Source organism: Abramis brama (genome assembly GCF_963993115.1).
Source record: "Abramis brama genome assembly, chromosome: 21".
In the NCBI taxonomy this organism is placed as follows: domain Eukaryota; kingdom Metazoa; phylum Chordata; class Actinopteri; order Cypriniformes; family Leuciscidae; genus Abramis; species Abramis brama.
Window position 1 is genome coordinate 5,333,164 of NC_139983.1, and position 15,062 is coordinate 5,348,225.

Here is a 15,062-nt window from a genome sequence, read left to right on the forward strand (position 1 = left end):
TTGATACCCATCTTTCATTTGAGTTAGTTACAGATACAGATACAGATACTAGACAAAGTCACGTGTCTAGTATCTGTAAAACCGCATTTTTCCATCTTAAACATATATCTAAATTACACCATATGCTCTCATTGACAAATGCGGAACAATTAGTTCATGCGTTCATGATATCAAGGCTAGATTATTGTAATGCTATTATGGGTGGTTGTCCTGCACGCTTAATAAACAAACTACAGCTGGTCCAAAACGCAGCAGCTCGAGTTCTTACCAGAACCAGGAAGTATGACCACATTAGCCCGGTTCTGTCAACAGTCTGGCTCCCTGTTAAACATCGTACAAGATTTAAAATATTGCTGATTACTTACAAAGCACTAAATGGTTTAGCTCCGCAGTACCTGAGCGAGCTCTTAACGCATTATAGTCCTTTACATCTATTGCGATCTCAAAATTCCGGCCAGTTGATAATACCTAGAATATTTTCTGTTAGAACGGTGTCATGTTAGCAGCCCATTAGTTAATAACTAATGATCTTTGCAACAGAAGTGAATCAATCAATCAAAACTAACTTTAGCTGGACAATAACTTTATTCTAGAGCTGCTGTAAAGCCAAAACAATCTCTGTTACTGTAATTGCCTATTATCACTGTAAAGCTGCTTTGAAACAATCTATTGTATTTTATTTTAGCTTTATTTGAATGAACAGATTGGTTTTAGTTTTAGTAAACGATAATAACCCTTCTCCAGGATCAGCTGTGTTCAGAGTGTGTGTGTATGCGTGCGCGTGCGCATGCGTGTGTGAGTGTGACTTGTGTTTGTGACACACATAAAGTGTCTTAATGCTCTTAGGTCTGTTTCCATCACAGATGCTGGCCCTGAAATAATCACCTGGTCAGTCCTGGTAAATACAGCAGGCTTACATGTGACATAGAAACCTCCTTCCTCTAATCACTGTCAATATACATTATACACTCTCAGAGAAAATGTACAAAAATAGTACCTTTAGGGGCCGAAAAGATCGTCTGTTTCCTTCTAATGCTGTGAAATAAACATTTAGGAATAAAGCACCATTTCCACCTCATGTGATCAAGAGAACAAAATATTGACTTCCAGGGAACTTGGTGCAATATATCAATAATAAGATAAAAAGTCACTGCAACCAAGCCTGTGATTTTTTTACGTAATAAATAAAGGAAATGATGCAATAACAAATTACTTATATCAAATCGCTCAGGCATTTCAGAATGACTAAAACAACATTTGAGATTCAATCATTCGATCTGCTAAGTCACGCAAGTTTTTTGTTGTACAACCAAGAATTTATTTGGTAAATGCATAAATCGTAATTTATGCACATCTTTTTATCATATTAAAAATATCCTCAACTGAGCGCATGCATTTTATATGTACATTTTAAGATTTTAAGCACATCTTGGCGTTTCCATCCAGCAATGTTTTAAATGCGATATCCCAAAACTTGCATATGTGGATGGAAACATCTATGTACATTTCAGCAGTGTCTTACTACTGTAATTGTTTTTTTTTTGTTTTTTTTTGTCTGAGCTCTCTTGGGATGTTTCTATCTGTGATTATTTTGATAAGTGAAACAAAAACTCAATTATTTACCTAGCATGTTCTCAGTGTTTATGTCAAGTGTTTGGATTTGATCAAATAAGTCACACCCTTCAAACTGCTTTGACTCATCCGTGTTGCTAGAAATAGAGGTTTTGAGGTTGTTAGTTCAAGACTGTGTATACTGTACACAGAACAGCCCGTGTGTTGTGTATATCATATTTCTGAAACTATGATATTGTGCACGTGCCATTTTGTCTCTCTCCAAATCAACACACAGCTGTAAACATCAGTATATTTCCATAATTATCAACTGCATATACAGTAAATCCAATATGAATCCTTAAAATGTCCACTAAGGCCATGTAGCTACACAGAGAGGAAAAGAACAAGAGAAATCTCCTTATTCTCTCCATGATGTCTCTGTATTAACTTCCAGGGAAAATGCATGATTGACAGATTAGGAAAACCGATTTAGATCTCAGCATCTTGATAAGGGTGGAAAATGTTGCCACATGAAAAGTGTTGCCTGGAGGCTTATGGGAGGGGGAAAAACTTACATAGGAACCTTCTTACGCATTAGATATTATTGAGTTCACGAGAAAGTGATGTGGTTTGTGGTGTTCGAGGACAGTAATAAACAATGACCTCATGTTCTAGTTGACCTCTAATGGTTCTGTGTGGATTCTGGAAACACACTGACTGGCGGCAAGACGATGAATTACAAAAGGTCTGGGCTCATTTGCATCTGGAAAACGTATTCCTGACCACAGCAATGTAGTCTTCATGGATCATAGAGTTAAAGGGGGCAGGGCAAAAGCCACAGCGAGGATGTGAAATACAGAGGCTTATGGCTTTTTCCAGTAGTGATGATTTTTGAAGCATTTGTGAATACATTTAAGCACAATTCTGTATGAATTCGCAAAATAAAATGTGTCTTTTTTTGATTGATTAGAGGTGACTGCCAGTAATTCAGGTCAGTGATTGCAACAATAATATATCAATAATCAAAAGTTATTTGACAACATGGTAATAACTGGGATGATATGCAAGATAACGCCGTTGGTTTGAAGACAACTGAAAGACCGATTCAAAGATAACAGCAGTCTGATATCCGGCTGTTAAGATAAAATCATTCAACATGATGGCAACTGATATGACAGCTACCTACAAGGGCCTATATGGGGAATACAGTATGAAATACTGTGCTTGTAAGGCAGTCAAATCTATGCTAAGATGCTCCAGAGCCTCAATGGATCTAATTTTCTTCTTAAGTATTGTGTATTTCAAAAAGAAGAAGGAAAAAGTTGTTTGTGCAGTGCCCAGGTGCACAGGATATAGCCATGATTAGTCTGCTCCTTTGATTATAGGGAGTTTTAGGATTGATATATTTAGTGTCCACTGCTAATTTCTAACATCTGGCAGGATGACAACAAAGTCTGCAGAACAAAGATAAAAGACGGAAGGGGGCGTTTGTGCAAAAGGTGAGGAAACATCCATTTTGGCATCTTCAGCAAGGTCTTGCAGCATGTGGACAGAAAGTTGCTGTCATGAAAGCGAGGTTTAACTGGAACCAGATTAGTTTGGTTACGAGAAAGGAACAAAGTTACAAAGGCACAGAAACTCTCCTCCACATGACATCATCATCCGCACTGGGCCGATCTAAATAAAAGTGTTACTAATGAAATGCAAATGTAGCTGTATATAACTGTTTTCCCCTAATATATCTTCCTCCTCTTCCTTCCAAACACTGGGGTGCAATAAACCTGTCTCACGAACTGGAAGTGCAACACCCTTCCTCAACCAACACACATACACTGTACTCCATATACTGATTTTTTTTTTTTTTAATGTTGACATCTATACAGTATGTGTATGTATGTATGTATGCATGTATGTATATGTGCTGTGTGTGTGTATATGTGTGTATGTATAGCTATATAATGTGTATGTATATATATATATATATATATATATATATATATATGATGTTTTGTCTATATATCATATCTATACTAGCCTATATATTGTTACAGCACTATGATGTTTTTTGCACAAAAAACATTGTTTATTTTACCACACTGTCTTAAATTTACACTTTTTCTATTTTTGCCAATCCTTGTGAGCTGCTAAACGTTGTTTTAGCATACGTTTTAGTTTAGGCTAGTTGTTTTAAAATGTTGTCTTATGTTGTTTTAATGACATATATAGACCAATGAAGACCTATTCTATTCTATTCTATATTTGCATTTATATTTACAGTTAACAGAGGGATTTATCCAAAATGACTCCAAATAGTTTAAAAAAAAGAGAAACAATATATAGTGCTATTTTAGTAGGCTTTTACCTTTATATTGCCAGTTTTAGTATGTGCTTTTGCTTATCTTTAATCTAATATTTCATATTTATAACACTTTGTATTTTACTTTCATCTTCATATCAATTAGCTACAGAAAATCTGTAGTAGTTTTACTTTGTTATCAATAAAAACACTGCATGCATATATCAGTCTTATTTTATAATTCAAACTTTGATTGCTCATAGAGAGCTACTAAAATGTAAGTGTGTGTATATTCAAACTTCCCAACAACTATAAACTTTATCATTTAGCAACAACAGTTCAGAAGGTGTTTAGTAAACCACAAAACCTTTTTTTTTCTTTTTTTTTTTCTCCAGATGTATTTTTAGCACGTTGTTCATTTTAGGGGATTCTGTATCATTAACAGGTTTTAGTATCATAATTATGAATTTATTTACCAAATGAGTAAGTACCTTTGTTTGATTGGGAAGCGGGAAGTCTGTCACTTCTAGTTCTTTATTCAGATCCTCCATTATCACTCGCTCGCGCTTCAAGCCGCTAACAAGAGCAAACCGGTTCGCTCCTTCGGAGGAAGCCGGTTTCAGCTAGTGCGTCACCTTGGAAACCACGTCACTATATATAGGGCTGAGAGCGAGCGCCGGCTTTTACTCCGACAGTTCGCCAGTTGATCATCACCATAGCCGTTTGTGCGCGAGGAGAACAACGTTATTAATTTTCAACTGTCTGATCTAATGGGAACACTCTTTGTAAATGCGTTTTAAGGTGAGTTATATTAAATTATTGAGTTAAATTTAGCATCATTATATCCGTTATGTATGGTACAGTCTAATCATAAATTAAGAAACTAGCCGCTAGTTACATCGCTAAAGTGTTTTTCTGACTTTAAAAGATCGTGGCTTGTGTAGTTGTGGCGTATGTTATAACATAATGGCCTTCTGTGGTGTGTGTGTGTGTGTGTGAGAGAGAGAGATTGTGAGTCAACGTGGCCGGTGTGTGTATCACGCTTTCTTGCGTAATATTAACTTCGGCTTTGATAAATGTAATAACTAATATCTTTATAGTCGGAACCAGCTGTGTTGACAAGCGCGAAGTAACTTACTTGTATATCTTGATTATTTGGTACACGCTAACCGTTATTCTCAATCTCAAGATCAATGAATGAAGTCAGTCAGGAGTCTCACACGCTGCAAAGCCTGACTAGCCTGAATGACTGCATTCTATTGGCTGAGCTGAAATCGGAAGCCGGCTGGAGTTGATCAGTGATTGGCTGACTGGAATGCCTGTTATAGTTTGTGCAAACAGAGCGTTTCCTTATTGGGTAACTGGTGTAGTCGCGCTCTTCAAAGGGGAGGGACTAAATTCACTGCGTAAATGCCCGGCGTCTTGTCCAAAAATGTGTGCGGGTTCCAGTTTCGTTGAGAAACAATTTCCCAATCTTACACGATATCTGTCTGTTACGATAAACGACCAATTTCGTGTTGTAACTTTAATACATGCAATGAAAGTTTCACACGCAATGTGACTTACCAGAAACTTCGTATATTGGGCTGATTTATCACATTCTCTTTAGGCTTTAATAGACTGTACGACGTACTCATTTTTCTTGTCATTTTAATCCTTTCAGAATTCTTGCTTGAGAGAAGTACACACTGGCCCTGGCCTTGAGGCTTATCTGAAAGGATTCAACTTCACTGGTGAACCTCCCTGGCTGTCTGACGTCTGTTAGCATATTATAATTCCATTCATCTGGTAAGCCATTATAAGTGACAAAAAAAAAAAGAAATTAATGTGGGAATTAATAGGATCTGGGGATTAATAAGATATGAAACCCTGTTAATGGGTTAATATGAGTTGCTGAGAGATATAAACTTGCAATTCTGAGAAAAAAAGTCTGCCTTTTTTTCCTCATAAATGGACTTTATAACTCACAATTGTGAGTTTATATCTAATAATTCTGAGAAAAAGGTCAGAATTGCGAGATGTGAACTTGCAATTGTGAGACAAAAAGTCGCAATTACCTTTAATTTTTTATTATGTGGCAGAAACAAGCTTCCATAACATCCTGCAGTTATGTTTTTATAAAGATTTCAGATTTTTTTTAAATGTTGCATTTGAAGTGTGAACATCCTAAAAGCTTTAAGAAATGTCATATATGAGATGCTTTCCATAAACTTTCTCGAAATAAATTTAAATATTAATAAAATGAATGCTAATTGCCAAGGAATTGCAAATGAATGCTAAACATTCCTCATTTTCATTTAGTTTATCTTGATGTGCTACTAAACTAAAACAGAAATAAAACTCAAAAAAAAAGTATATAAACATTTTTTAAATAAACAAAAATGTCACCATAAAATTACTGAGACTTTAAAATTAAAACGACAATGGGAAATGTACAAAATAAAAACTATTGATAACTCTAAGGGTATCTCATTGATATTAAAATACTAGAGATTAGTGGAGACTGTAACTGTACAGTAGCTGTGGTAGTCGTCCTGTACAGAGTCATTGGAGCAAAGATAAGGTCTTGTTTGAGGACACTGTGGCTGTTGAATTCAAGGAAAGACTATCTGTCAAGTATAAAGTCTGTTATCTTAGAGGTCACCTTTTATAACATGCCTGTTATTTTCTTTTACAGTTTCTTTTGCAGTTAATTCTTGAACAAACACGATGACCACACTGACTGGATCAGACTTTGACTTCACCTTCCTGGAGGAGGGATTCTGTGCACGGGATATCGTGGAACAGAAGATCAACGAGTCGTCCTTATCGGTGAGTTAACCTTTTCTTTTATACCTGTATTCGTACCTCTCCGCTTAAGGCAAGGAATGGTGTTTTTTGTCATTTTTGAGGTTTGGGGCATTTTTTTACATGAATGTTGTCTTTCCACTTGTCTGAATAATGTATAATATATATCTTTTGCCTGATTTTATGCAACATTTTATTTCTAAAAACATGGTGTTTTTCTGGTTGTTGACAGTGTTGTCTGATTTATGGAGTGATAAACTTTAATATGTCAACAATTTAAAACAAGAATTTTGAATCTGGCTTTATCTAACGTTCCAATTTCAGTTCTGGAAATGTATGCATATAAGTGTATTTTTAATTAGATAATGCTCATTTGTGTATTTTAACATACTATTTCAGAAAACTTGTAATAGAGAGAATGTTTGTAATTCTTAATATAATCAGTCAGCTGGGAAGTATGATTTTTTTTTTTTAACCCTATTCACCTGTGGTGTCTTGCTTTAATTGCTGTAAAAATTAATAATATAAAAATATGCCTCCTTTTGTTTATGCAAAAGGTCACGTTTTCATGAGATTCGTGCACTATAATTCATCTTAATATACTTCCATTTGTTCCTAAATGGGGCTGCATATACAGTCAAGAGTTCTGATCACATCTCTTCTCTTCCTTTAGGATGACAAAGATGCCTTCTACGTGGCTGACCTGGGGGACGTCCTGAAGAAGCACCTCCGTTGGTTGCGCGTTTTACCCAGAATCACTCCGTTCTACGCAGTGAAGTGCAACGACAGCAGGACTGTTGTCAAGACGCTGGCGTCTCTGGGAGCCGGATTCGACTGTGCGAGCAAGGTATGTGGAAGAGTCTTCATTCAAGTCCCTTAAATCGCAAACGTGACTTCTCCATGTGTCTCAATGACCTCCGCTGCAAAAGCCAAGTATGTTTAGCAGCTTTAATCCTGTATTAACCTGACTTTTAATCCTCCTCTCCTCTGCTAGACGGAGATCCAGCTCGTGCAGTCTGTGGGTGTGGACTCCAGCAGGATCATCTATGCTAACCCCTGCAAGCAGGTGTCTCAGATCAAATACGCCTCGGCTCACGGCGTGCAGATGATGACGTTTGACAGCGACGTGGAGCTCATGAAGGTTGCACGATGCCATGATAGTGCCAAGTGAGTAACGTCACCAGAAAACCATTTCTCACTTCACCACAAGTAACATTATAACAATACTGCAATTATATTTGACATACAATTTACTTAAGTTAGTAAATATTTAGAATAATATAACAAATCTGTTAAACTTAAGAAATGAACTGTTAAATAAAGACGGTAAAATAATGAAGACTAAGCCTGTGCTCAGGTGTTCTCAGTCAGAATGAAAGTCCCACTCATGACACTTAACGGCCAAACAGAAAGACTTGTGCCGATAATGTAAAAAAAATCCCAAATATCGGGTTGACCACTACAGACTAATTTAAAAAAAGGAAGATTTTGTGAATTATGACAAGGTCTTCATGACCATTAAACCCATTCTCTGTGTCTGCAGACTGGTTCTCCGTATCGCCACTGACGACTCCAAGGCCGTGTGCAGGTTAAGTGTGAAGTTTGGTGCCACGTTAAAGAGCAGCCGGCTGTTGCTGGAGAGGGCGAAGGAGCTTGGGCTGGATGTGATCGGAGTCAGTTTCCATGTGGGCAGCGGATGCACTGATTCTGAGACGTACAGGCAGGCCATCTCCGATGCACGCTGTGTTTTTGACATGGGGGTGAGTGGCCTTTTACTGGAGAAATTCAAAAAACACACTAATTTCTGTGATGGTGCATAATTAATCTGAAAAATTCATTGTCCACCAGGCGGAGCTGGGATATAACATGACCCTGCTTGATATTGGCGGAGGCTTTCCAGGCTCAGATGACACCAAACTGAAATTTGAAGAGGTATTATTATGATTATGATTATTATTATTATTATTATTATTAAATCACCATCTTAACTTTGGGTGATCATAGACGTTTAGATAAACTTTTGTTTGTTTTTTGTGGTTTGCAGATCGCTGCTGTGATTAACCCTGCACTGGATAAATACTTCCCTGCTGACTCCGGCGTGAGGATCATTTCTGAACCTGGCCGCTTTTACGTGGCGTCTGCATACACGCTGGCGGTCAACATCATTGCCAAAAAGGTCATCATGAAGGAGCAATCAGCCTCTGACGGTAAAAGCTAACATCCAAAACCATGTTTGTTTCTAATATTCAGCAACATTATCAATTTAACTGCACTGACACTATCGGATAAGAACATTTTTACTGAATTGAGATGGGTTATGACACTAATTTGCAGTATTTGACACTAATTATTGAACTATTGAGTGTTCTGTAGAGCTGCTTCTAGATGAATTGAACTTTTTTTTTTTTTTTTTTTTTTTAATTGTTGAACTTTGCAGTATTGACACTATTATTGACCTGAATTGAATCATCATTGGAGCGCCACATGAATAAATGTGATGACTGACTTGGTTTAAATTTTTCCCCCACTTCAGAAGAAGAGGATGGGACCAATGACCGAACCTTGATGTACTACGTGAATGATGGCGTTTATGGTTCCTTCAACTGCATTCTGTACGACCATGCGCATGTCTTACCTACTCTGCACAAGGTGTGGAAATGAGTTTTAGCCCATCAGATTATCCTTTTTTTTATTTCATTTTTTTATGGTTTTTATTCTCTAAAACTAACCCGTACTCTCTTGTAGAAACCCAAGCCTGATGAGCGCATGTACCCATGCAGTATTTGGGGACCCACCTGTGATGGGCTCGACCGCATTGTGGAGCAGTGCAGCCTGCCGGACATGCAGGTGGGCGACTGGCTGCTGTTCGAGAACATGGGTGCCTACACTGTAGCCGCATCCTCCACCTTCAATGGCTTCCAGAAACCCGATATTTATTACATCATGTCCCGAACCGCCTGGTAAGTTGGGTTTGGGAATCCATTTTCATGATGTTAACTGTTCTTTAAGTTCTTTCGTTTGATGTAGACCAAACACCTTACTAAAATGCTCAGTAGTATCTAAAATAACACTGCATTTCTTACATTTTTAGTTTAAAATTACACATAATATTTTTAAATGTTTAAAAATAATACCCCTATCCAAACAAAAAGTATGATTATTGGGTAACGCTTTACAATAAGGTTCATTAGTTAACTACCTTAGTTAACATGAACTAAGAATGAACAATTCTTCTACAGCATTTATTAATCTTAGTTAATATTAATTTGAACATTTACCAATACATTAATAAAATCAAAGGTTGCATCTGTTAACATTAGTTAATGCACTGTGAACTAACATGAACAAACAATGAACAGCTGGATTTGTATTAACTAACATTAACAAAGACGAATAAATGCTGTAACAAATGTATCGCTCATTGTTTGTTCACGTTAGTTAATACATTAACTAATGAACCTAATCGTACCAATTATTGTACTAAAAGAGTGGTTAATGGAAAAGGCTGTTTCTGACCGACTGATGTTTCACTGTAGGCAGTGCATGCAGCAGATCCGTGAGCAGGGGATTCCTCTTCCCGCTGAGGAGCAAAGCACTGGAAACATGCCATCGCACTGCGGGCGCGAGAGCACCCTGGACGTGCCAGCCAAGCCAAGCCCGACTCATGTGCTGTGACGCTCTCTGACCACCACAGCTAGAGCAGTTCTCATTCAGACAGTGTTTACCATGCATTTCACACCACAACACTGTCTTGAGGTCCATTTCCAAATGTGTGCTTTTAAAGTTACAACATAAGTTTAATTAACTATTCTAAATGCAGCTCTTTTGCCTCTTATTTGTAAAAGTTGCAAACCCTCAGACCTGAAGACGCACAATTTTGTCTGACAGTCCTGTGGCTGTTTTTTAATTTAGTTTTTTTCTACTCATTTTTAAATAAAAAAATATATATATACTTGTAATTTGAGGCCAGATACTTGGAGGTGTAAATGTGTCTGACATTCTGTGTGTTGGAGGAAGGTCTATTCCTGAACTGATTCCCCCTCTTAAACATCTAAATGGAAGACGTGCTACTTTCCATGGAGTGTTAAGAGCTTATTGGGAGAACATTTCATGAAATATCTGCTTTTCGATCTTGCCCTCCATAAAGACACACGTACAGATTTCCTCCTCGGTGACCATTTCTCTTTTTTTTTACTTGATTATTAACTTAACGTTAAGATTATTGACCTGAAATGTGTATTATTGACTGAATTGTATGCCACTGATGCATTTGAAGTGGATATAAAAGAGATGGGACTGCATTTATATTGCTTTCCTATGGAAACTTTTTTTTTTTTTAAGTTTTGTATTTTTATATAAATAAAGGTAGCTGTAAAATGTTGAATTGTCTTGCTTTTCATTTATGTGCCCAGTAGCCTTTCAGTATTTTACATCTGAATACGTGCACAAAGATTCTGGGTTACAAACCAGGAGTAACTATATATGGAGCACAATGGGAAAAGCTTGTCAAGTGAATGGCTTAATGGCTATTAATGATTTCTGATTATTCATGGTGCATATGTGCAAGAAATGCGGAACTACACACTTGCAGGGTTTTTTTTTTTTTTTTTTTTCTTACACACGTTTTCTGAAACTATAGCTCCATTTCCTGGAAGACTACACAACCACATAGCATGCAGACAGCTTGCAAAATGTCATATCTTTTGCAAAAGCAAACACTTTAATCTAAGACTTTTTTAACTCTTCAAATAAATGTGTGTTTGTATAGTCACTACACGCATGCATCAAATGATTAGCCATAAATGCGTCAAACTACGTGTGAAAAATCTAAAACACTTGTGTCTTGCTTGTGAAGTGTATAGGAGTTTGTCATAGCACTCACACATACATGTATGTGCACAGATACACTGCATACTGTCCATATGCACAATTAAATTTTATTGAAATGAACCGAATCAACAGTGAGCTGAATAAAGACACTGTATTGGCTTGCTAGAACTGCTTTAAAGCAGTTATTAATTGTGAAGCTGCTTTGAAAAGTGCTGTAGAAATAAAGGTGACTTGACTTGCATGCATATTCATTCTCAGAAAAAAAGATACAAAAGCTGTCACTGTGGCGGCACCTTTTCAAAAGGTACACCTTTGTACCTAAAGAGTGCATATTAGTCCCTCGAAGGTACATATTGGTACCAAAAGTGTACATATTAGTACCTAAATGGTACATATTAGAACCCTTTTGAAGGGTACTGTCCCAGTGACAGCTTTTGTACCTTTTTTTCTGAGAGTGTTCAGTATATATTAAAATAAACAGAAATACAAGGGTGAAAAAATGTATTTGTTTCTCAGAACATCGAGTTTTGGCTTCTAAGTGAACAAGTTAGGTATATTTACACTATCAACAGAAATGCAAGGGGGTAAAATAAGTGATTTCTTTCTCAAAATGAGTTTTGATTTCTAAGTGAACGATTTGTGTGTAAGTGTTTTCACACATGAATGTTGTTTGTAGGTCATCAGTAAATGTGTGTGTCATTAAAATGCCAGTGTTTTCAAATTAAGCACAAGAGCTGTTAGTTTTGAGTAATGTGTCCAATGTAGAGAACTGTTTAGCTAAATGTTTTCTTTTTTTTTACAATTGCAAACTGTAATGTGATGTACAACAGATAATGTGCTTGCTTGCAGATTTTTCGATAAATGAGTGAATGGTTTCTCTGAGTTGGCCTCAAGTTCCGCTTTTAGTGTGTAAGCAACTCTACAGAACTGTGATGACTGTAGCGCCGTCTACTGGTGATGTTTAAGTATTTCTTACAGTTAAAGGCAACCGGTTTAGGTTTCATTTTACTAAATTCTTTTGAACGGATCATTTCAATTAAACAGACGGTTACTCAGTTATCTCTGAAATATAAATGGTAATTAATTTACCAGCCTTTTAATGTGCCTCAAAATGACCATGTCAGTGGACTTTTGACAAAAATAAAATAAAAAAATAAATAAATTCTATATATTTGTTTTTACCAAGGAAGACATGCAGCACACCTTCACCGTTATTTGTTCTTCATGCATTACTTTTTGAATACAAAGTGATCACATTAGGTTTGGATTCATTGTATAGTTTTTCTGAAGCCCTACACAGCGTAATATTTAGTTACACTGTACATGAAATAGCCTACTGAGTAATATTAATTAACTTGTAGGCTACTTAGAGTTATGGTTAGGGTTTGGTTTAGTTACTTGTAATTATGCATAATGTACTGTTATAGTAAGTATACTACATGTTGTAACTACGTCACCTTAAAATAAAAAATGTTACCTAATATTTTACTAAACTTATTACGTTTGGTAACCCTCTACAAAATAAATAATGGATTATAAATATTGATCAATAACCTTTAACACATTTGGGTAATGGAAATTTTCAGAAATCTGACTGATTTGACATTGACTAACCTGGTCATTTAACTGAATAGATAAGACGTGGAAAACACACAAACACAAAGTTATCTAATCATGTGTTAACATTAGAAATGTTTTTTAAAATTATACTACTATTTGCTTGGAGCACGTCGACATCAATTTTGATAATTTTAGCGATTTAGAGTGGCAACTGATCTCAGTTAAAAAGGGAAGAAGAAGAAAAAAGAGAAAAAGAATAATAAACAAAAGAAATGACGCGTTCTTTAAATTATTTGCAAGTTGTAAAACCCGCTTCCGGGTCCGGGAACATCCTCGTCATCAGTGACGACAGTATGTCGCAAACAGCGAGTGAAAGAACATGAGGTAAATAATGTGGGGAAACATCCGATCACGGGGCTGTGTGACTCATGCGAACTCAATAGGCAAGTTAGGAAATCTTGCATAATGTAAAAAATAATAATAATAAAATAAATCTTACATATATTTATACATTTCTTATTTAATTTAATTTAATTTAATTTAAATGCATTTCCATATGAAGGTTTATGTGCTCGGATTATTTGATTAAACAATAGTTCTGAACAAGACTTGTATGGGTCACTGACGAATAAGGTTTTTAAAAGTGTTAAAAAAATAAAATGGAGATATAACTATATTTGAAACCGTTTTTTTTTTAGTTTACCTAGGTGTTAACAATAAGATTTTGTTGTTTGTACAATCAATTAACACTGTTTTTTGTCATTTTTTACAAGATGGATAAAATGTCACCAAAAAAGTCATTCGGTTTAACCATTGATTTGAAAGTTAAAAACTGATTTGACATTGATGTTGAGATAGTATATAATGTACCACAGAAGAAATATTAAAACAAATTATCACTGATCTCATAAATGTAATCATTTATTGGACTACTCTAAACACTCCAACATATTCAAGTAAAACATTGCACAGGGAAAGGAGAAAAGGGGAAATGTAAAAAAAGAGCCTTATCTGCTTTATATTTGTATTATTGTAGTTCCTTTAGTTATTAAAAACAATATTATTCCATTTAAATATTTACTATATCGGTTTTACCGAATGACCTTTTGACACTTCAAAATCTTTAAAATACCTTTATATGTAGTAAAATATAATTAAAACCTTTTGTATTCAGTAAAAGAGATCAAGTTGTACTACCTTACATACTTTGGATGTTATATATTTGTTTATTTATTATTATTAAGGCCTTTGGACAAAAAAAATGACCCGTCACGTCACTGACCCGTATATTGGTTTGTATAGGCTACTGATTATTGACGTCCATATCCCATCCGTTATGGGAGAGTGTTTTTTTACAATGAGCTTTGGTTAAGAAAGAAAAAGTGTAGGAGAGAGCAGGGCACAACCTAACACTTTTGGACTTTCTCAGTTTGTGTAAAACCACTTGGGGTTCAGTGAATTTATTTTTTCCCACATTAATTTCCCACGTCTAGTTGTTTCATGTACACTTGACATACCCTGCCAAAAAATAAACCTATTTTTGAGTTTGACAACAAACACTTCGCAAAACACAGTTATACAGCATAATAATTAATAATTTCTCAACATTCAGTCTTTATTCACCCTTTTCTCATGGTTTTCAATAGAATTAATAAAAACTATAGAATAAAATAGCATAGTTACATGTACAATACAACATGTCCCATCTGCACAACTGGGATTTAAACCCGGCTAGTGTCTTCTACTGGTTAGATCAGCATTAAATAACTATCTCAACTGTTAAATAACAGCCAGCCTATAAGATTAAAATAATATCAGATTTGTCTAATTTTAAATAAACACAAAAAATAGAGATGAAAGTTGAAAAAAGAGAAATTTACATTTGCCATGGTTAACAACAAAACAAGAACAAAGCATAATCACAGATTCAGTGGATTATTACAGTGAGAACAATAATAATACACTATTCAGACTGGAAATCCACGAAGGGCTGCCGTACAGTTTGGAATTGGCGATGAGATTTGGACACGTATCC

At 35.8% G+C, this 15,062-nt stretch overlaps 1 protein-coding gene and 1 long non-coding RNA gene across 2 annotated transcripts in view; one reads left to right on the plus strand and one right to left on the minus strand.

Moving 5' to 3' along the window:
• LOC311072530 overlaps window positions 1-4,455 on the minus strand; it is a 75,600-nt gene extending 71,145 nt beyond the window's left edge. Inside the window, exon 1 of the long non-coding RNA XR_014604024.1 lies at window positions 4,342-4,455. This is a non-coding gene — a long non-coding RNA (uncharacterized lncRNA). The remainder of the gene's footprint in view (window positions 1-4,341) is intronic.
• A 54-nt stretch (window positions 4,456-4,509) lies between these two features.
• odc1 (ornithine decarboxylase 1) lies at window positions 4,510-11,021 on the plus strand. The gene is made up of 11 exons (XM_084097586.1): window positions 4,510-4,651; window positions 5,514-5,638; window positions 6,528-6,661; window positions 7,311-7,484; window positions 7,632-7,804; window positions 8,181-8,397; window positions 8,486-8,569; window positions 8,682-8,844; window positions 9,171-9,286; window positions 9,383-9,597; window positions 10,174-11,021. Exons 3-11 carry the CDS (start codon window positions 6,560-6,562, stop codon window positions 10,310-10,312), a joined length of 1,383 nt encoding a protein of 460 aa, XP_083953712.1. The 5' UTR covers window positions 4,510-4,651; window positions 5,514-5,638; window positions 6,528-6,559; the 3' UTR covers window positions 10,313-11,021.
• Window positions 11,022-15,062: the final 4,041 nt, after the last annotated feature.